Genomic DNA, 22,883 nt, shown 5'->3' on the forward strand with positions numbered 1-22,883 from the left:
TTCAAGAACATGGTCTTAAAATCTCAATGCACTTCTTGGAACTCTTAAGGAAATATCAACAACTCATTTTTGGACTTAAAGAATATATGCATATTCAAGTAATATTAACCTTCAAGATAGCAGTAATTCAAGAATTCAACTTTAAAAACATTCAAAACTTTGATCATGGTAGAAATATACAATTCATTCATAAATTCTCAATTCACAACATAAAATAGGTGAGATACCATATAATTCAAAAACTTAATCAACTCAAATCTCATAAACTTGAAATATATCAAACTATGAATAATCCAACTTGAAAATACAATATTCTTTAAGAAAATTAATACTTTGGGCACAAGAACGAAAGGATTGTTCATGCTCAAACTCCACATATCTCAAATCTGTGAATTCGGATGAACTTTTGATTTCGGGACTCTATTCGTGAAATTGATAGGTGCTACTTGAAGATCTCGAGCTGGGGATTTTGATTCTGGAATTATTTTACGGATTTAATGGGTGAATTTTGATAGATATGAATTTTTTGTTGGAAGATAGTGTTTAGTTCTAGAGAGGAAACTGATGGAAGATACTATATTTGTCCAATTGGAGCATAATTCTCTTGTTTAAGACGATAGAAGATTGAATGTTTTTTTTGGACCTTGGGAATACCAAGGCGTCGCCCAGCTTAGGCCATGGGAGAACCTAGGGCGGCGCCTTGGTTTAAATGGGGGAGTAACTGGGGTGGCACCCCTCTTATAGAGGGGGAGAGAGCTGGGCGGCGCCTCCCTTAGAGCGGGGGAGAAAGCCGGGCGGCACCCCTCTATTGCGGAGGCTCACTGGTTTGAAATCAAAACACGCCCTAAATGAGGTCCAAAAATTCCGAAACTCACTTGAGATATACTATTGACTTTCTCCATCGCAACACAACTTGAATATCAAAAAACGGATATCGAAAAGGTCAAAAAATAATTCATCGAAGTTGAAGGTCCAAAATTAAACTAAGTGTTGGAACACTTAGCAAAATTTCTAAGGGTAAGGGTTCTTTTAATTCGCTCGGAAGACTTAAACGATGAGGAAACTTCACGGGGTCTTACAATACTCCTGCTTGTTTCTAAGAACAACCAATCGAGCTTTGTACCAATCAAGAGTTTCATCAAAATAAAGTTTAATTGAATAAACCCATTTACATCAAATTGGATAGACATTTGAAGGACATGAAATAATATCCCATGTGTCATTTTCTTTATGAGCCAAAAGTTCTTCCTCTATTTCCTTCAGCCAACATTCATGATTGGAAACTTCTACGTAATAAGTTGGAACAGAAATAGTGGATAAAGTAGATGAAAAGTCATACCAATTAGGAGTATGAGATACTCTTGTAGATCGCCGAGTGGGATCAAGAGGAACAGGCCTTGAAGAATTCTCAAAGTCTAGTTGTGGAGCAGTTTTAGGTGGCGGATCAATATCAGGAGCGGGTAAAGTTGGCCTCCGGTGTTCATACACAAATTTAGACTTGAACCTCTTAGAAGAAGATGAAAAATCCTCAAAAGTATGAAGAAAAAGAGAAGCAGGATTTGACTCAACATGAGTAGGAAAAAATACTGATTCTCTAAGAAAACAACATTTCTAGAAACATGAAATTAATTAGAACATGGATCATAACAGAGAAAACCTTTCCGTAAAGTACTATGTAAAGTACTATAACCCATAAAAACACATTTAGTAGACTGTACAGAAAGTTTATGACACTGATAAGGAGGAAGATGCACAAAACAAATACAACCAAATGTATGAAAAATTTCATAGCTTGGATTTTTCTGATAAAGACAATAATATGGAGATTCAAGATTTAAGACTTTAGATGGTAGTCTATTAATTAAGTAAACAGCAGTAGACAAAGCTTCCACCCAATATTTAGATAAAACAAAGGACTCAATCAATAAAGTATGAGTGACATCTAAAAGATGACGTTTTTACGTCCAGCAACTCTATTTTGTTGTGGTGTATATGGACAGGAGCGTTCTAAGACAATTCCTTTTTCAAGAAAAATTTTTTTGAACTCATAAGACATATATTCTCCACCAGATTCAAATCTAAATAATTTGATACAAGTATAAAATTGAATCTCAATATAGGCCAAAAATGTCTTGAATATGGAAAATACCTCAGATTTGGAATGAAGAAAAGTCACCCACATAAATCGACTATAATCATCTATAAATGTCACAAAGTACTTGAAATGAACATAAGAAATAATTGGTGAAATATCGCAAACATCACTATGAATGACATCAAAACACTCTGTAGTACGACTACCAAAATCAAAAAAACAAAGAATTTTACTCTTGCCTAATTTACAAGTAGAACAATCAAAGAAAGTAGTGGAAAATTGATTTTTATTCCCCAATAAACCCAAATTTGATAAATGAGATAACACAATAGAATCAGGATCTCCTAAGAGCTTATGACATACCTCATTCTTACTAGGTGTAGAAGTACAAGCAAATGATCGAACACGAGGAATGGAAAAGTGTATAGAAAACAGTCATTCAACTTTAGGCCCCTTCGCAGTTATAGTCCCCGACACCTGATCCTGCACAAGACAACCATTACAAGAAAAATTCACATCACAATTGCTATCTACCAATTGTCCAACTGAAATAAGACTAGTGGAGAGCTTTGGAGACACAAAAGCATTGTTTAAAGTTTTAGTAATATCCCCAACCTTGGTAATGGGTGAATTTATACCATTGATAACTTGAATTTTTGATGGACCATGATACTTACAAACATTTTTATCATACTATATGAGTTGGTCATATGATTGGAAGCTCCAGAATCAACAAGCTAAAAGTTAGATGCAAGATCATTATCTTGTAGACCTAAAGTTGAAAAGGCTGACATGATTTTGTCTTACCATTTCACGAGTAAGAAATTGTCCCGAAGATGAGTTCTTAGTAGTGAAATCATTTGTGCCAGCTTGAAAAGCATTAACCTTACATTTTTTAGGGCGTGTAAGACACTCTATGATAATGTATCCTTGTTGTTTGCAATAATTACAAAACTTCTTGCCATAATTGCTAGAAATATGCCCATATTCCTTACAACTGTAGCATTGATTTCTAGTCATATCCCTACCCTTTTCTTTACTCTAAACCCCGCATTTTGGGCTAGAACAAAAAATTTCATTTCTATGCGTAGATGATCCAAAAGCCATAAATCCTATGCAAATTTGTCATGTTAATCAATTATGTAGTGTGGGAACCTATTTGAGCATGAATTGAGATCATAGGGGTCCCCTAACTCAAGGACGATTTGAAAGCTTTCCTATCGTTCGAGTTTGAGTGAGCATCGAAACTTAGGTCAACTTCAATCGACCATAACTTTTTGTATATAACAAATTAGAGGGCCTAATATATATCAAATGAAAGTTCTTCGAATTATCTTTCCAATGTTACTAATTTCTCCAAAATCTGATACCTAACAAAAAGTTATGGCCATTTTTGTGACTGACACAGTAGCATCACACGATTAGCGTGCGACACACGCTCTATCGCACGCACCCAATTTCCAGGTCCTATTTTCACATTTTTAAGGGAAAAAGTGGTATTTTCCACCCTCTATTCAGCCATAACACTGGATTAAATCCCCCAAACACCAAAATAATGTGATTCTCTCTCAAAATCACCAAGAACACTTCTTAGGGTTTCAACCCAAAGATCAAAATATCTTAAGATTTTACCGTGGGTTTTAAATAATTCTATGAGATTCGGAATTCCCATTATGAGGGCTATAAGAAGCATCATCAATTGTTCGAATAGCATCCCTAAAGCAAGTGTTAATTCAAGAGTAATAAATTAAGGTACGTGGGATTTTCCTAAAATTTCATGGACAAAGAAACCATCTTTAATTCATGCTAACAATTTAGAAATCATGATTCTTAAGAAAGGTGTTTTGAATTTACAATTACTAGCATATTTTAGAAGCATTGATCATTATTATTTTGGTCTTTAGGCCTTCCCCCAAATTCATTTGAAACTCAATATATATGTATGCTTGTGTTTATGGATCAATATACAATTGAGAGCATGAATCCTAAAGAATCCCTCTCTTGTTATGATTTTTCTCATCTTTTATATGATATGAATTGTGTTTGAAATATCTTGATTATTGCTATGATTTGAATATAATTTTGAATTCAAAAGAGAGGGTTGTGCATGTTGATAAACTTTGAATACACTTTTAATGAAATAATTGCATGTTTGCCAAAAATACATGACCACCACATCGTTATTGAAAGAATGAGAATCTTAGCATGGTTTTGACTTGTTCTTGTGGAACATGAAATTTCCTATATTATTTGCATGCTTGGATGGTATGAATTATGTTTTGATGAAATAATCATGCATGGTACATTATGGCTCAGAAATAGGACTTGTAAGTCTTGGTGTGACGACACCAACTTAATTAAAGTCATAGTAATTCATAACAGAATAAAACACATGTTTGAAATCAGATTTTTAGATTATGAATTAAGAACGATGCATGTTTAGAAAAGTTTTAAAAATGGGCTTAAAGAGAGTTAGATGGTTACTTGAAGAAAGTACGAGTTGAGAGACTATGCTAGAAACCGTGATTTGCTGACACGAGGTTACGGTACCATGTTTTGTGATCTTGTGTACCTTGATTCACGTCGTCCCAAATTTGGGACTATGGTTAGGAACGCTGCTTTGTGATCTTGTGCACTACCATGACATATTTATTTAATTGAAGATTTTGGCACCCTGTTATGTGATCTTGCGTGTTCCCCTTATAGATACTCCAATCCTTGCGGCAAACATGGATTGGGGGCTTGACCGTCGAGTTAAGGGCAGATTCCATATATCACATGGAATTACAAATTGTAGGGTGTACCATCTAGCTCAGAAGTAAGAGAAAGAGTGAGTCATGGTTTCAAACAAATGTTTCAAAGTCTCTAAAATGTGCCCATGTGTTTTCATATATTATAAGTAAAATGTTTTATGAATTGCTCTCACTTATGTTATAAATAAATACATTATTTTGGATTGCACTAAGTATCAGTACATCTGTATTGACCCCCTCTCTTCAAGGTTCTGAGGCTCAATCTAGGGGTCCTGATAAGTAGTAGATTTTCTCCAAACATAAGTGTAGAGTTCCATGGTGAGCTTCTATATTTTAGAAGGGTTGGGTTTATGTTGGGTTTATGCATGTAGTAGAGATTTAACATACTACGTTAGATATAACATAAATGTTTTGAATTGAAGTTTTCATTAAGATTTGAATTCAGATTTAATGACCATGATTTCATTTTATTAGGTATTTCTGAATTATCATTTTTATATGAGGACAGTGTATGTGATTACAAGTTATAAGGGTGTCCAAGCCTTTATGGTTTGCGATGATCGTCACGTCTAGGGCCTCGGTTTGGGTCATGACAAACTTGATATTAAAGCATGGTTTATGTTCCCAAGGTATCTGCGAAATCATATAGGGTAGAGTCTTGTTTATGGGTGTGTAGCGCACCACACTTATAGGCAGGAGGCTACTAGGCATTTAGGAATTTCTCACTTTCTTCATGTTTTAGTTTGTGTTATGGAGTTAGAATATTCTTCTTACATACTCTAATTCGTGCTATGGTGTTGCACATACGGAAGTAAAGTCATCCCAATTCTTTCCTTACTTTGATGTGCTCAGATATGTCTCATTATTAGGGTGATTTAAGTGTAGAAGTTTAGAGTCTAAATGGTATGGTCCTTTTTGATTGAGTCATATAATATTTTAAAATTGTGAAAGGTCTTGAGAAGAGTCTGTTAGTCCTCCAAGGTGTATTGATTCTAGTGTGAACTTTGATTCTAACGAAATCATGCTTTTCAACTTGCAATATTAAGTGTATTAAGTCCTTTTTAAAACTTATGTTTCAGACTTCATGCTTCAGGGGGAATGATGTGTAGCAGAATGTTGGAATTGTATTTCCACCCGAGTAGTAGCACAAGTTAAAGTGACAGTGTCATGACCTATTGGTACTGATATTGGACCAAGAAGTTGGTGATGTGAAGTCGCAAGGTTTGAAATCAGAGTGAGGATGACTTTTGTGTAGATAAATGTGTTTAGTCGAATAACTGATGTTTGAGAATGATTTACCATTTTATATTGATAGACTAATGTAGTAGCTAGTGGCATGTGTGGATTGTATGGTATCCTGTGAGGGAAGTGTTTGACTCAGATTTTTTTAATTTATACATAGCAAGATGTGTATTCTTAGATTATTGAATGTTGTGTGTAAAGTTTCTATCTCTTGTAATCTTATTATCATTGTGTTTTTGAAACTAAAAGTCTAGTGAAGCCGTCCGGGGCTCTTTCGATTCACGAGCATAGTTTCCTTGTCATTCATCTCATTTTTTGTTCAAAACACAAAATCAAAGTCTAGTGGAGTCGTGTGGGGCCAATTTCAATTCACTAGAAACTTGTTGTTCATCTTATTGTTCTTATGTTGGTTGGAACTGGGGTTTAGTGGCGTAATGGCAAGAAAAGTGGTAAGGGAGATTTATTGAATATATGTATAGCCGAATCAATTTCCATGAGATTGAGTTGGTAATGAAGTGATACGACCTTGTGTGTTAGTTTAGTAGAAGGTAGAGAAGGAGTTATTTGTTAAGGTGAATTGTTATTTGCTTAAAGTATGAAAAGAGTTGTTGACGGCGTTTGTTTTGCAAGAAGAGTATAGGTTATTGATGAAGGTACTTGGTGGGTGAGTGTAGTTAATTTAGGGGTCCCTGACATTGCAAGAGGGAGTTTAATTGAAACTTATAGAGTTATGGACTAAGTTTAGCTGTAAAAAAAATGGGTAGATAGTAATGATGTATAAAAGGAGGATGTGTTAATGGATTGTGAAAAGGGTAGGCCATATGATTATGATCGATTGTTGTTGTTATGGAGTTCTAGTGTACTAGTGTTTCTTGATATTTTATTTCATATTTTTTTTCCCAAGTGCAAATTGTGTGTAAGGTTGGATTGTAAACCATGTTTAGCACTGCACATTAAGTTTGAATAGTTGATGGCCATGAAGGTAGATGTGATGATTTCTTAGTTAATGATACTAGTTATAGGGAAGTGATCTAATAGGCTTGAACATCGTATGCAAGAGCTTAAGTTTATTTGAGCTGTAGTGAATTATGATGTTGTATGTATGCTGTAGAAATATGTCCAAAGTGATATGGAGTTGCGGCATTTTCTAAGGCTATTGCATGTTCCGTGTGGCTAGTAGTAACGTTAAGTTGCTAGATAGAAAAAGACTAGTTAGATGGTACATGGCGTTCTAAATGGCCAAGTTAAGAAGTTTTGATTGACAGTGTTGAGCCTTTTGATATGATCTTGATTCTCATGGTAGAGAGATATAAGTTTGGAGTCGCGATATTGGTGGGCTATGACGGAAGTAGAATTGGTTCATCAAAGACTTGGTGATATCGATGCTAAGTGTTAGAATCTAAGTTGATTTTTTTTTGAATGTTGAACTAATAGAAATAAGAGTTGAAGCACTAAAGGGTGTGCACCCCGACTATAGGGATATTCATGAAGATTCGAAGTTAGTAAGTGTTCAAGTATTATGTAATGATTATTGGGGCTATAGAAAGATAGGAGTGTGTCTCAGAAGGTAATATTTGCAATGGGTTTTCCACTTTCAGGTGTAGTCTTTCAGGTTAAGTTCTATGATATACGTGTATTGTCATTTTCCAGACCCCAAAGTGCAGTAAGTGTAGTTCAGTTTAGAGTCTAGTAAGGGATCTCTCAAACTTAAGATGATTGATTGAAGCTAAGGGGGAGATGATAGGATGAATAACCAAGTCAGGATCTTAGATTCTACTAGTAATGTCAGTATGACATGGAACATTAGAAAGTGAGGGTAAGACTCAACCCATTCTTACCGCAGCATTTTTTTAGTTATCCCAATACCTACTCATGCCTTACGTTTTAGTTCCATGATCATAGTTCGTATTCATGCTTGTGATAGAGAATCATGTACTCTTCCAGTCCCAAATTGAGGAGTTCCAGTTCATTCAGTAGTCAGAATCACATTCCATATGTTATGAACTCCAAATTGAGGTCATGCAGCTCATGACTCATGTGCCCATGCTTCATAGTGTGCGAAGTTCCCATAACTCATGCTATACCCCTTATGATTGGTGAGATTCATCTTATAGTCATGTATTCCTTAATTCAAATGACTTTGATAAATCCTCGATGTTGATTTGCTATTCCTCAGGCCTCAGTTAAGTGTCAAGTCTTGTATAATAACCTTCCATGCTTCAAGGTTTTATTTTCTAACCTTTTAGTGACTCCTCCTTATATAATGATAGTGGTGGTGAGTAAATGTTTCTTGTTGGTAAAAGATCATTGTATGCTTGTTTAGATAAGTCCATAAGTACGAAGTAATATTGGGGCAAGTCTTTGATGCATGTGATGGTTAGTTGAAATTTGTGTGTGTATGTTCTTGAGATAGCGCGTGGGAGTTGTATCGATAGTGGTATAGAGAATATATGAAGTATGCCTTTATGGGTGTTTGCCTTGAAGTTCATATGTAGTTATAAAGATAGGCTTGAATGTCTGTTGGGATTTAAGCAGAGGAACGCAATATGCGCTAGTGAATCCATAGTAAGAGTTCAAGTTGTCATTGAAGTGGTAAGACACATTATGCTTAGGGTGTAAACTTTAAAAAGATATAGAAAGATTTATCAATTCCCCTATGAGAATTATAAGTTGAATCGAATGAGTATGATATTTAAGGGGAAATGTATAGTTGAGGGAGTATTCGAGAAGTGTGCTAAGCTTGAAAGTAAGAAGTTGCATTGCCTAAGGCCTTGTAATTTTGTCCTAGTTTACGATTTATAAGTCTATATTCCATGCCATAGAGTAGTTTCATTGTTGTGATTCCTTAGTTGGATGTCTTGTGTAACTCATGTCATAGATTCTTTGCTCCCTAATGCTACTAGGACTTCTTTAGAAAGAGTGTTGTAGAGATACTCCAGTTAAGTGTAAGAGTCCAGTATAATTCAGTTTAACAGTCAGGCGGCAGAAAAGTTATTGTCTGCAAAAGAAACATATCTTTCTTACAAGTCTCAGTAGAAATGAGTTAATTGCATTAACTCATATTTTTCTGTTGTGAATTAAAAGAGGCTAGACAAGCAGAAATGAGTTAATTGCAAACGTTGTGAGATGCAGTGACAAGTTAAAATTTGTAAGATTTATATCAAATATTTAAATTTGTTTTTTGACGGTGTCACATAGAAAGACACATAATTGAAGACCATACCTATATATAGACGTTAGTTAGTCATCGCAGAAGGATTATAGGTTTGTGTAATAGCATCTGAATGTCCTTGAGTACCTTAATGAGACAGGGAACATTTCTCGTTGTGCTTTTACAGTATCTTTGAAATTGAATCATTGGGATGAATATATTTGGGGTGTATTTTATATGTAGAAAGAAGTAACATGTGGGTCAATGTCCTCGAAGCTGCTAGGAAATACCCATACGATATTTTAAAGAGAAAATAACACCATATACATATATAGTTGCGGAGCCAAAAATTTTATTTAGTAGTGTCAAAATATAAAGAAGTAAATTCAAGAAGGTGTAAAAGGGTGTCAATATGTAAAATTGACCCATTTTGCAAACGATTACGCAATAGTCAAGGAGTACTATCCCTTGGTCTTGTAAAGTAATTAATAAAATTCCTTTCATTGCCAGAAAAAAAATTCATTCTTCACATCAATACATTTATTTAACAAACATTTTAAACAAAACAATTTATTTGGAACAAGAGTCGCCAAGAGCATGCTCAACATGCGAGAAGTTGAATCTTGATGTTACACAATCTTGATTGTGTATCCCTACAACATCTTTCATGTTTGTCCGTCTTCCTGGAGATTTAACACAACAATCTAGTGCCACTTTCATTATTGATGCTACACAATCTAACTTCTTGTTCAAGTGATTATCCATCAGTGGAACCAAGTTGGAATCCGCAACATCCATTACTGCATCAGGAAGTGAATAACTCACCCATTGCTTCAAGCTAAGATCTCCCTCAAACTCACTAGGCTTTCTCCTAGTAAATGTTTCCAGCAACATGATTCCATAACTACACACATCACATTTAGTAGACACCAATCCATCTTCTCCATACTCTACAATCAAACAATTATTTAAAGATGTAACATGATAACTTGGTGGAAAAGGAGAAAGGGAAAAGAAATGTGCAAAGCAAAATCAAGAGACGTACCTGGCGCAATATAACCCAATGTTGCTAATGTTTTTGTGTATAAATCACTCTCATCTTCACCAAGCAGTTTCGAAATGCCAAAGTCGCTTAGGTGGGAAACCATATCCTCGTCCAGCAAGACATTACTAGGCTTCAGATTTCAGTGGATCACAGGCGACAAGCACCCATGGTGCAGATATTCCAAAGCACATGCCACATCTATCATTATGCTTAGTCTTTGCCTGATGTCGAGAAAGTAGTTGTGCGAATACAAATACTTCTCAAGACTCCCATTAGGCATATACTGGAGCACTAATACCTTCAAATCAAGATTGGAACAGCTAGCAATGACTTTTACAAGATTCCTATGGCGAAGGCTGTGTAGAACTTCACATTCCGTATCAAAGCTCTTGAATGCTGCATCTAGTTGAAGATTGAACACTTTAACAGTGATGGTAGTACCACTTCTGAGAACGCCTTTGTAGACACAGCCAAAACTTCCGGAACCAATCAGGTTACTCTCGCTAAGCGCATCAATTGCTTGGAGCAATTCATAGTATGAAATTCTTTCTCTTGTCATGGCAGACAATGAATCAGCTTGTTGAGGAGCTCTTTTACCTCTTCTATACCTTATCCAGAAAAACACCAAGGTGATAAGAACAAATACTAGTGCAATTCCCAGCAAAAGAAAAAGAATAAGCACTTTTTTCCTACTAGATCTATGCTTTGATGAAGTAGGGCATGGTGGGACAATAAACCTTGAAGAACCACACAGTGCTTCATTGTAGATGAAAAATGTACTCAAGAAGTTCTTGAAAGGACACCCTGAGGGTATTTCAGCATGCAATTTGTTGACAAAAACATTGAAATATTTGAGGTATTGAAGTTTCTCCAACGACATGAGAATAGTTCCCGATATATTATTATCAGAAAGGTCTAGTAATTCCAAACCTACCATGTTGCTTATTGAGTCAGATATAGATCCTTGCAACTTGTTGTGCCTCAAAGAAAGCTGCACCAGATTTTGCAACCCTCCAATTTCTCTTGGAATTCCATTTCAGAATTGATTCATCGACAGATCTATAAGTGTTGCAGCCTTTAATTTTCCGATTTCTGCAGTTAAAGAACCAACCATGTTGTTTGACGATATGTCAAGAACCATTAGATCTTCAAGATTACATAATCTTGATGGTATATTGGTTCTCAATTTATTGGAACCCGCATGTATCTCTCTAAGGGAAGTAACCTTTCCGAAACAATTAGGAAGAGAACCTGAAAGTGGATTTTGACTCAAGTTGATGACATCCAAGAGCTGCAATTTACATAGATTATCACCGATAGATCCTGTAAGTTTGTTATTACTCAAGAACAAGCCCTGCAGGTTTATCAAGTTGCCATTTGACGTGGGAATCGATCCAGCCAAGTTGTTTGCAGAAAGATCAAGGTCTAAGAAGCAGCTTAATTACCCAACTTCATTTGGAATTCGCCATTTTATTTTGCTACCACTGGCTTGAAAGATTATAAGAGATGTGGAAAGGTTCCCCATGGAGGCTGGAAGCATGCCATTTAGAGGGTTGAAAGATAGATAAAGAGCTGTTAAATTTTTGCTATTGGTTAAGGAAGTCAGGAAGCTTAATAATGAGTCGCTGGTTAAATTGTTTGCCTCTAAATTTAGATACTGTAGATGAGTCACATATCCAAGAGAATTGGGAATAAATCCAGTGAGTTGGTTGGTAGAAAGCTTAAGAATAGTAAGTTCTGAATAACTGGAGATGGAATGAGGGATAGTCCCACCAAGATTGGTTAAGTTGCCCATATAAAGCTCTTCAATGTTGGGTATGAAAGAACACATGTTTGGTGGGAGGCTTCCTGATAGATTGATGAATGAAAGAGAAATCACTCTCAGCCCTGATATGTTGAAGATCTCTGTAGAGAATGGCTAAGCAGTCCATTCCAGATGCTGAAAGTGATCACAAGCTACAGTAACTGTGACTTCAAAAATACAGTTATTCCCTGTAGCAACATTTCCAAAAAGTAGTTACTAGCAGTTAGAGTAGTTAAGTAGTTAGTTACTATTTTTTCTAAGTTATTTAATCTCAACTGTATGTGTATATATATAACCTGTACAGAACAAGAACAATCAATGGAACAAGAATACACTTTTCCATATCAGTTTCTTCTCTAAATCTCATCTTCTTCTTATCTGAATCTCATACTGTGTTCTTGGTTTCTTCTCCTCTTGAATTCATTCTGTTTCTTGCTTCATATTCTTCGTTCAATCCACCTAAAATTACATGGTATCAAAGCCTTCATCAGCTGGTATTACTAGTTGAATAAATCGATCAAATTCCGCTAAAGATTGGTCTGGGAGTTAACTGGAATCTTGATAATTGGAATGGCAAACAATGCAACTGCTTTTGGATTTCATGGGGTGAGCACAGAGCCACAATCAAGCAATGGTAGCACACAGATTCCTGGAATCGATTACAATCATCCACTTTTCCTGCATTCTTCTGATGTAAGTGGTGCTCAAATTATCTCCTTCCAACTCACGGGTGCAGAGAACTATTCTCTGTGGTATAGGTCTATGAAAATAGCTTTATTAGGAAGGAATAAACTTGGTTTAGTTGATGGAACATGTTAAAAAAAAATATCCAGGACTTGAGGGAAATTGGCAAAGAGTTAATGCTGTTGTGCTGTCATGGAGAATTCTGTATAGAAAAGTCTTCTTGGTGGCATTATGTATGCTTCTTGTGCTCAATATGTTTGGGAAGATCTTGCTGAACGCTATAACAAGATAGATGGGTCAAGAACTTTAAATTTACATAAAGAAATTGCTACCTTATCTCAAGGAACTAGTTCAGTGTCTGTTTACTTCTCTAAGTTGAAAGGTCTATGGGAAGAATTTGAAGCTATGATGCCTACTCCATCATGTGAATGTGATAAATCCAGGGAGTATATGTTACACCTACAAAAACTCAAACTATTTCAGTTTCTTATGGGTTTAAATGACTCTTATATGCAAACAAGATCACAGATCTTGTTAATGAGCCCTCTCCCTTATGTGAACCAAGCCTACTCCATGATCACGTCTGATGAAAGCCAGAAGTCTGTGGTGGCTACATCACGAATCTTGGGTCCTAATCGTCTGTCAGGGAATCAAAACTTTGAGGTAGCAATGTATTCTAGGAATGGATTTAACACAGGTGGTGATTCTGCTACATACTCTAGAAAACTGGTCATTTATTTTGTGACTATTGCAAACTCAAGAATCACACCAGAGAAAATTGCTACAAATTGGTAGGTTATCCACAAGACTCTAGGTTCAAGAAAAAAGGGTCCAATACAGCATACAATGCAGTATCTGAGCATTCAACTTCTTAAGATCATGGAGGTTCTGCACTCACATCAAACTATACTGTTAAGTTTGCCAATTTGGACAGAGGTCAGCCCTCAGTACAAGGATCATCAGATGGACAACAAAATCAATCTGAAACCTGCAATTTTACAAAGGAACAATATCAGCAGTTACTTCATTTCCTAAACAAAGCCTCAAATCAAGTCCATTCAGCAAATGTTGCAGGTAATGTAACAGGTATGGACAAATTTTTAACTCTCATTGATAACACGAAAACAAATCCTGTATGGATAGTTGATACAGGTGCTACCAATCAAATGGTAGCAGACCTGAATAGTCTGGACAAAACCACAGTCCACAAACCTCTTAATTCAAAGAAGGTATATCTACCAAATGGGGATTCTCACTGGTTGAAGCTGTTGGTTCAAGTATTTTACCTGACAACAATATCATTACTGGAGTTTTTCATATACCTCAGTTCAAGTTCAACTTGCTCTCTGTATCTAAGATCACTAAGGAACTAAATTGTTCTGTTACTTTTTTTACCTAACTTCTGTATATTTTAGGATCTCTCACATGGGAGGGTGAAGATGATTCGTAAAGAAGAGGATGGACTCTATCTACTGTCCAACAATCCAAGTTCAGCAGATGTTAATATTGCAGCTAGTTTTTCTATTCCTTTGCTTAAGATAGATTGAAAACTAGACATAGCCCTGTGGCATAAGAAATTTGGTCATGTATCTACCTCAGTTTTAAAGAAACTACTTGCATAAAACACAACCAGTATACTGATATAGTTGATAAATGCACTATCTGTCCTTGTGCTAAACAAGCCAGAGTTCCTTTTCCTATTAGTAGTTCAAAAAGTCATGCTTGCTTTGATTTGTTGCACATGGATCTATGGGGACCCTATAAAACTCCTACTCATGATGGTCATAAATACTTCCTTACTGTGGTTGATGATTTGTCAAGATATACCTGGATATTCCTATTAAGACTCAAAAGTGATGTCTGCATTATTATTCAAAAATTCCTAGTTCATAGTAAAACACAATTTGATAAGACAGTAAAATGTGTAAGGACAGATAATGGTACTGAATTCTTAAACAATGTTTGCTCAACCATGTTCAATTCCCTAGGTATTATATGTCAAACCACTTGTGCCTATACTCCTCAGCAAAATGGCATTGCTGAAAGGAAATATAGACACATTCTTGAGCTCACTAGAGCCATTAGATTTCAAGCTCACATTCCTCTTAAATTTTGGGGCTTGTGTGTTTAGGCTGCTGTGTATATTATTAACAGACTTCCAAGTTCTGTAATTAACAATAGCATTCCTTACACACTGTTATTTCACAAATCCCCTTCCTTGTCACATCTTAGAGTTTTAGGATGCCTGTGCTTTTCTAAGGCGATATAAGAAACCGATAAACTTAAGAGTAGGTCAAGGATAGCTGTTCATATGGGCTATGCTACTACTCAGAAAGGTTACTTGTTATATGATCTAACATCTCATACTTTCTTTGTACACAGAGATGTGATATTCAAAGAAGAAATTTTCCCTTTCCAGTTACAACATCAGCATCCCACAACAATTTTCAACTTCACTGGTTCAAATGATGAAGAAATCACTCATACTCAATCTACTGGTGGACCTCATTCTACTCAGGAAACAAGCTTACCTACTGAGATTCCTGATGCACTTTCACAATGCTCTACATCTACCTACTCAGATCTTTTTGCAGGATGCACATGTATCAGCAACACAACCAGAAGAGACTAGAAGATCATCAAGAGATAAAAGACCTCCACTGTGGATGAAGGACTTTGTATCTCATGCAAAGCATACACCCTACTCACTGGACAAATATATCTCTTATGACAAGGTAAGCAAGTCCTATCAAGCATATCTTTCAAGAATACCTGTCAATACAGAACCTAAAAGCTACAAGGAAGCAATAACTGAGCCTAAGTGGATTGAGGCAATGAAGGCTGAAATTGAGGCATTAAAAGCTAATCACACTTGGGATGTGGTTACTCCACAAGGAAAGATTCCTATAGGTTGCAAATGGATCTATAAGATCAAATATAAGAGTTCAGGTGAATTTGAGAGATACAAAGCAAGATTAGTGGCTAAGGGTTATAGCCAAAACGAAGGGATTGACTATCAAGAAACATTTAGTCCAGTTGTGATGATGAAAATAGTAAGAATTATTTTGACTATTGCTTCTCAAAAGAAGTGGCACATCCATCAGATGGATGTGTTTAATGCTTTTCGATAGGGTGACTTGACTGATGAGATCTATATGGATCTTCCTCACGGATTTAAGAGTCAGGGGGAGAATAAGGTGTGTACTCACTAAATCCCTGTATGGTCTAAAGCAAGCACCAAGGCAATGGAATGCAAAGCTATCTCAAGCATTACTGAAATTTGAATTCAAACAGAGTGAACATGATGACTCCTTGTTCATAAAAAAAACTATAACAGGTAGGTAAGCTGCTATATCTAACAATGACTAGACCTGAAATCTCCTTTGGGATTCAGACACTAAGTCAGTTCCTACAACAGCCTAAGAAGTCTCATATGACAGCAGCTCTAAGGATTGTAAGATATGTGAAGAACCAACCAGGTCAAGGGGTCTTACTGTCCAGTTCTCCTGAGACTACTATCACTACATATTGTGATGCAGATTGGTCCTCCTGTCCCCAAACAAAAAGATGAGTAACAGGATACTTTGTACAATATAGAGGTTCCTTAGTTTCATGGAAGTCAAAGAAACAGTCGACTGTCTCCAGGAGCTCAGCTGAGGCTGAGTACAGAAGCATGGCAACCACTATCACAGAAATCATATGTCTATAAGGATTAATTAAAGAACTCAGCATTGAAGTCACTCTACCTATCAATATCTATACAGACAGTAAAGCTGCTATACAACTTGCCGCCAATCTAGTCTACCATGAGAGGACTAAACACATTGAGATTGACTGCACATTGAGATTGACTGCCACTTTATAAGGAAAAATATCACTCAAGTCCTCATATCTACAAAATACATCTCTACACAGGATCAACCTACTGATCTACTTACCAAAGGACTCACTAAAGCACAATTACAACATCTCAGTTCCAAGCTAGGTGTTCCTAACATTTTCTCACTTCCTAGCTTGAGGGGGAGTGTAGAGAATGGCTAAGCAGTCCATTCCAGATGCTAAAAGTGATCACAAGCTACAGTAACTGTGACTTCCAAAATACAGTTATTCCCTATAGCAACATTTCCAAAAAGTAGTTACTAGCAGTTAGAGTAGTTAAGTAGTTAGTTAGTATTTTTTCTATGTTAGTTAATCTCAACTGTATGTGTATATATATAACCTGTACAGAACAAGAATAATAAATGGAACAAGAATACACTTTCCATATCAGTTTCTTCTCTAAATCTCATCTTCTTCTTCTCTAAATCTCATACTGTGTTCTTGGTTTCTTCTCCTCTTGAATTCATTCTGTTTCTTGCTTCATATTCTTCACTCAATCCACCTAAAACTACAATCTCCATGTCAAGTGAACCACTAAATCTATTAATCCTAAGACTAAGTAGCTTCAACTCAACGAGATTGCTTATCTCGTTGGGTATTTCACCTGTCAACACATGAAGAAAAGATGAATACAAGTGAGATGAACTATTTGTCTCAATGCTTATCTATGTGATTCATGCCTTAGTTTGACCTGATGAAAAGGTGTCGACAAGAACTCAAAAAATTGTTATTGATCAAATTCTTAAGGAGGATGTACATATTATATATTTTTTTTCTCCATTAAAATTCTTAATTTAATTTTCTATGAATATCTGATTGTGCAGTTTTGTATTTTTATATGGACTCAAATATATAAAATGATACTTTATTAGAAATTAGCTAATTACAAACAGGGGTTCAAATTTACTGCTTATTTTTTAAAACAAATTAATTTTAAACATTAAAAGACGCTCCTTATATGGTGTTTAGAAGATGTATTTATAATTGTTACATTTTATTACTCATTACATGCACAAATTAATAGAATTTTAATATTTCTAATGGATCTGTAAAAATTAACATGAGACACCATTAGAATATATATGTACCTATAAGCTTATTTCCACCAATCTGTAGATGTTGCATCTTGGTTAAGTTGCCAATCTCCCGTGGTAAGAATCCACTAAGATTGTTCCTCCGCAGTGAAAAAATTTGCAGCGATGAGATATTTAATATGGAGATCGGGACAGAGCCAGTAATCTGATTATCTTCCATGCCTAACTCTACCAAATTAAAAAGAATCCCAATTTCTTGTGGAATTATCCCTGAAATGAATGTGTATTAAAATAAAATTCTGAAGTAATAAGATACAATAGTGCTAGTATTCATAAGATGAAACGCACTAGTGAAATGGTTAGTTCCAAGCGCCAAGCTCTGCAAGTTACTCAATCTTCCAATTTCGCCATGTATTGGTCCATCAAGCTCATTATATGATAACGACAATATTTGAAGTTGTGAACAATTTGACAAGGTTGTAGGCATATGACCATGAAGCATGTTATGAGAAAGATAAATCCCTTTGAGTATTGAGAGACCATTTCATAAACCATTGGGAAGACTTCCTGATAAGCTATTGCCAGTAAATGCAATGAATTCGATCCTAGAAATATTGAAAATTGTAAATGGTATAGAACCCGTAAGTTGATTATATTGTATGGCCAACCAGTTCATGTTGTGAAGATTGCCGATCCCTTATGGGATGTTTCCTTGAAGTGAATTATAAGATATATCTAAAGCCTCCAACCTTGAGGCATTCAAGAGTGATAGAGGAATAGAGCCTACGAGATTGTTATCCCTCAACTTTAATTCTCTAAGGTTTCCAATCACTTTTGGTATTTGGCCCTCTATGGAATTGAAATTCAGATTCAAAGTATCAAGTGTGGATGGATATATTAGAAAATGAAGAAGGGGTAGAACCAGTGAAACTATTATTCCTAAGATTTAGAACTTGAAGTTGGTTTAAAAATGCAAACCAACAAGGAACCTTCCCGCTGAAGTTGTTGAAACTTAAATCAAGAAACTTAAGCCGACGCAAGTGTGCCACTTCTTGAGGCAAATTTCCTTGGAAATTGTTGCTTTACAGGTCAAGAGAAACAAGAAATGTGAGATTTCCAAAATCATGTGGAATAAGAGCCACATTGGAAAGATTTAGGGACTTCACTCTCTGGTGACGAGAGCCACAAGTGACTCCAACCCAATGGCAAGCAGAAATAGCTGGAGACCAACTTTCATCCAAGAAGTGAAAGGGGTCGAAAATGATTTGAGATTTTATAGAAAGAAGAACTAATTGGTCAGTGGTAGTTTTGGTTTGGATCATAGCTGAACTAACCATGACATAATGAAGCAACAAGAGAAAAGAGGTGAATATTTTCTCCATTATTGCATAAATTTGTAGGAAAATGGTATGGCTAGTAACCTGTGGTATTTGAGACTTTATATAGTGATAATTTTGAAGAATATCTTTTTTTGAATACTTTTTTTTTTAAATCCATTTTTGAATATTGTTCCCTAAATTTATTTTCCAGCTTATGTAGGACCCAAGGACTTGACCATTCGAAACAAACCAAATCAACTAAGTCTTGCAAATCGTTATTGTGTTTTAACATGTTTTACACAAATTTATCGGAAAGCAAGTAAAGCTGTATATAAAAATGTAACACTGAACCTTGAGAAACGGAGAGTCAGAACTTGAATTTTATGGGTTAAAATTCAAAATAGCGACATATGTCAGGTGTTGATAACCTTGTTCTAAATTTAAATTTTTACATATTTAGTGAATTTTTTTAATAAAAATATTGAATTTGGATTAAAGCTACTGAGTTCAGTCGAATCCGTAAACAACCTTCTACATCCGTTCCGGCACATACTAAAGTGTGGACACAAATGTGTGTTTTTCTTGTGTGGGCACATCAAGAATTCAACTTTTCTTGACATTCTTGTGATGTGTGTCTCATATTGTTGAAAATGAGAATGCTCTATTTGCTCATATTTATTTTGGCTGATATTATCTCACACAATATGACATGTAGGACGTGTGCATCTCACATGATTTGCCACTTAGGGTGCATGTGTTTAACTGTTTAACTTTATAATAGTTTAAATGTCTACTTGTATACACCCAAAATTAAATGCATAGATGTCTACGTCATCTAGAAATTTTTTATTTCGAATTTTTTTTCTAAGGAAAAAGAAAAAAACAACTTTTCTTCATTTATTTGGTCATATAAATATTAATACAACTAAAATATCGTTTCAACAAAACAAAAAAAGTGGTTGTCAAATTGATATCCAAGTGTAGAAGCCATTCATTTTAGATAAAAAAGATAAATTTTCCATGTTATGTGGGGGCATTAAAGATGTCTACCAATGCAATAATTAGATAAAGATGTCTTACACTTTGTTTGGATGGTTGTTTACTTATTATTTCTTAATGTATTGCATATTTAATGCGTAACAAAGATTTTCACTAAGAAGATTTTAAAATGGAGGATTCTTTTGTTATGTCGAAATTATATTTTTCTCTGTGAGTTTCCAAATGGTATAAAAGTGTGACAGCTTGTGTAGTCGATTTAAGTTAACAAAGGTTTTAAAAAAATTCTTGTTATTTGTACTTCACGATTAAATAGGTGCTTGGTACTACTACATCGAGACAACATTAAAAAATATATAGTCATTATAGATTTAGTTGCTTATCATCAGGCTACCCTCAGATTCTTCCCTCCATATATTAAAAAGGTGAGCAGGAAGGATAGATCCCAATGATTATTTGACTTCTTTTGTATTACCTCTGTACGTGCTAATGAGATCTCGTTTAGGTAAAATGTCATGCTTAATGTAATATAGTTGTTAGTTCAACATTGTCGGCTTGTGATGCGTACTGAGTACATGTGATTTCCATACCCATACGTTCCGTGCACGAGTGGACCATGATGTTATTGAGTCAGAAGATTAAGAAGCTCTACTTCCTGTTGGCTATGCTGTTTTGTGAAGACATATTTATGTACTCTTTATCGTTGTTAATACAAACTTGACTATTGATGTTATCACTGATTGATTGTCTTATCCACATATGGCTGGTGTCGATAAAGGTCAGATATTCTTCTTATAATCCTTAAGAGTTATCATATTTCAACAACGGAAAAGGGACAAATATACGCTCGAATCATGCTAAATGGTACGTATATATCTTACATCATACTTTGGGTACACATATACCCCTACCGTTAATGAAATGGTACGTATATGCTCCTCATATGCCGCTACCGTTGATGAAATGGTACGTATATGCTACTCACACTAACAGTAGGGACATATGTGTGCGAAAAGTATGACCAGGGGTATATACGTACCCTTTATCATGGTTCAGAGGTAGATTCTACACAAACAGTAGGGACATATGTGTACCAAAGTTTAACGGAGTGCATTTGCGTATTATTTATCATTGTTCGGGGGTATATTTCAAACTAACGGTAGGAACATATGTATACCCAAAGTATGACAGAGGGTATATACGTATCATTTATCATAGTTCGGGAGTATATTTTTCCCTTTTCTATTTCAACAATGCCACTTTTGCATTAACGCCTGAAAACAAAGGTTGTTCTTCAACCACACTACGCTGCAGCAGCGAGCCAACTGAACTCACATTATAGTATATTAAGGAGGGGACCGGTGAAGAAACAAAACAAGAAACGTTAACTTCCCTTAATCCTTCATACCTGGGAAAAATCTTGCTCCGCACTGTTAACTATTGTGCAAAAATTGAATGTGGCGGTCCAAAAATGTTCATCTACTTACCAAAGCAAATGAACTTTGGGGATTTAATGACATCAATAATTCCAGTACAACATCATCGTTGGGGCGGGTTATCATCTTGAGACCTCGATTATCAAGCCTGCATTCAAAAATCGTTCAAGTTAAGTAACTGATCGATATCTTTGTAGGCTTAGCTTAGACAATCAATCAATGAAACAGCTACTGTGAATGTTTGTATTGACCAGGAACAAGTTTTTTCTTTCCATAAAGGTTTTTCACTAAAGGGTTTGCTGCCCATTGATTTTCGGCACCGCGATTTGTAGGCTGGAATCTCGTTAAACTCAAAGTGCAAATCTGACCCCAATTAGCTCATTTTAGGAAATTTTGAATCATTTATCTAGGGGGACCTACAGTTGTGAATAGTGATGTAAGCTAGATAAAGTGGCCGAGCTTGTCCATAAAATACAGTGGTTACCGCTGTTGCAATTCTTAGTTATTCCCAATGGAATATATTTGGTTAGATGTTCACAATAGACCAAAGCCTTTCGTTATCCTTGATTCTGACCATGACTATTTAAGTTCTGTGTTTTTATGTTCGTAATGACCAAATAAAAAAGAGAAAAGTAAACCCAGAAACTGCATCCTAAAAAGAAACCGGATAACTGGAAATATCTTGTGCAGCTGCTTTCATCTCATCTTCAATTCCTTCTGATGGTGTTGAGCTGGAATTAAGATCTCAATCTTTGGAAACAATCTCATGCTTCAAGTGGATTGTGGAATTAAAAAAGACTGCAGCAACAGAGTAGGGATGTTACCCTCTTTCTTTTTCTCAATAAACAAAGACCATGAGCAATGGATTGTGGAAAAATTTCATCTTTTTGCTGTAAAAAGACATGTAAGATGTGTAAAGTGGCTTATAGTGTCAATGAAGTGGTCGAGAATATAATTCGAGGTTTCAGGTTCAAGTCCCTGAACCAGATGAACTAATAAAATTCATACCTTGCAAGATTCCATGGACTGATTCAGAATAGAGATCATGTCAGATGAGTTGACTGGACGCTTTTTAGCGGGGAGATGAGGAAGATAACGTTGACCAAGAATTCTTATAGCAACAAGAAAAACTCCACTTGCAAGGACCATGGAAATTTCCTTTGACATAGAAACATTTCTCTAGAATCCAGAGGAGAAAATAGTATTATCCATTTGGTTCCGGAAGACATCTTTTGTACTTAAAGTAATCATTTAGCTAAAGAAAACTTGAATTCATATTTGATACTCCCAAAAGATAGAGAATGCATGAATGTGAAGGAAGGCAGGATCAAAGAAGATACGAACTAGCCATTCAGGGCTTCATGTGTTGATCAAACCCACACCACCTCCAAAAGGGTGTTCAAATACTTCAAATAGCAAACTAACGAGAGTGCTTTTTTAAAAGG

The 22,883-nt window shown here is 35.6% G+C and overlaps 3 protein-coding genes across 3 annotated transcripts; all 3 read right to left on the reverse strand.

The window, feature by feature from the left end:
- Positions 1-9,723: 9,723 nt before the first annotated feature.
- LOC107868264 (probable LRR receptor-like serine/threonine-protein kinase At3g47570) lies at positions 9,724-13,492 on the reverse strand (the record flags this gene model as incomplete). Its single annotated transcript, XM_047402881.1, is given in 2 exon segments — positions 9,724-10,191; positions 10,287-13,492. A coding segment is annotated over 1 exon segment (798 nt). The 3' UTR covers positions 9,724-10,191; positions 10,287-10,425.
- LOC124891057 (receptor kinase-like protein Xa21) lies at positions 9,812-10,389 on the reverse strand. Its single transcript, XM_047402880.1, has 2 exons — positions 10,287-10,389; positions 9,812-10,191 (listed from the first exon to the last, which is right to left on the reverse strand). The coding sequence occupies exons 1-2, from the start codon at positions 10,387-10,389 to the stop codon at positions 9,812-9,814; spliced, it is 483 nt and encodes a 160-aa protein (XP_047258836.1).
- A 1,694-nt stretch (positions 13,493-15,186) lies between the features above and the next one.
- On the reverse strand, positions 15,187-20,633 carry LOC107869134 (receptor-like protein 12). Its single transcript, XM_016715700.2, has 3 exons — positions 18,036-20,633; positions 17,742-17,957; positions 15,187-17,257 (listed from the first exon to the last, which is right to left on the reverse strand). Exons 1-3 carry the CDS (start codon positions 18,187-18,189, stop codon positions 17,082-17,084), a joined length of 546 nt encoding a protein of 181 aa, XP_016571186.1. The 5' UTR covers positions 18,190-20,633; the 3' UTR covers positions 15,187-17,081.
- Between the last annotated feature and the right edge of the window lie 2,250 nt (positions 20,634-22,883).

Source organism: Capsicum annuum, unplaced genomic scaffold, assembly GCF_002878395.1.
Source record: "Capsicum annuum cultivar UCD-10X-F1 unplaced genomic scaffold, UCD10Xv1.1 ctg2967, whole genome shotgun sequence".
NCBI lineage: Eukaryota > Viridiplantae > Streptophyta > Magnoliopsida > Solanales > Solanaceae > Capsicum > Capsicum annuum.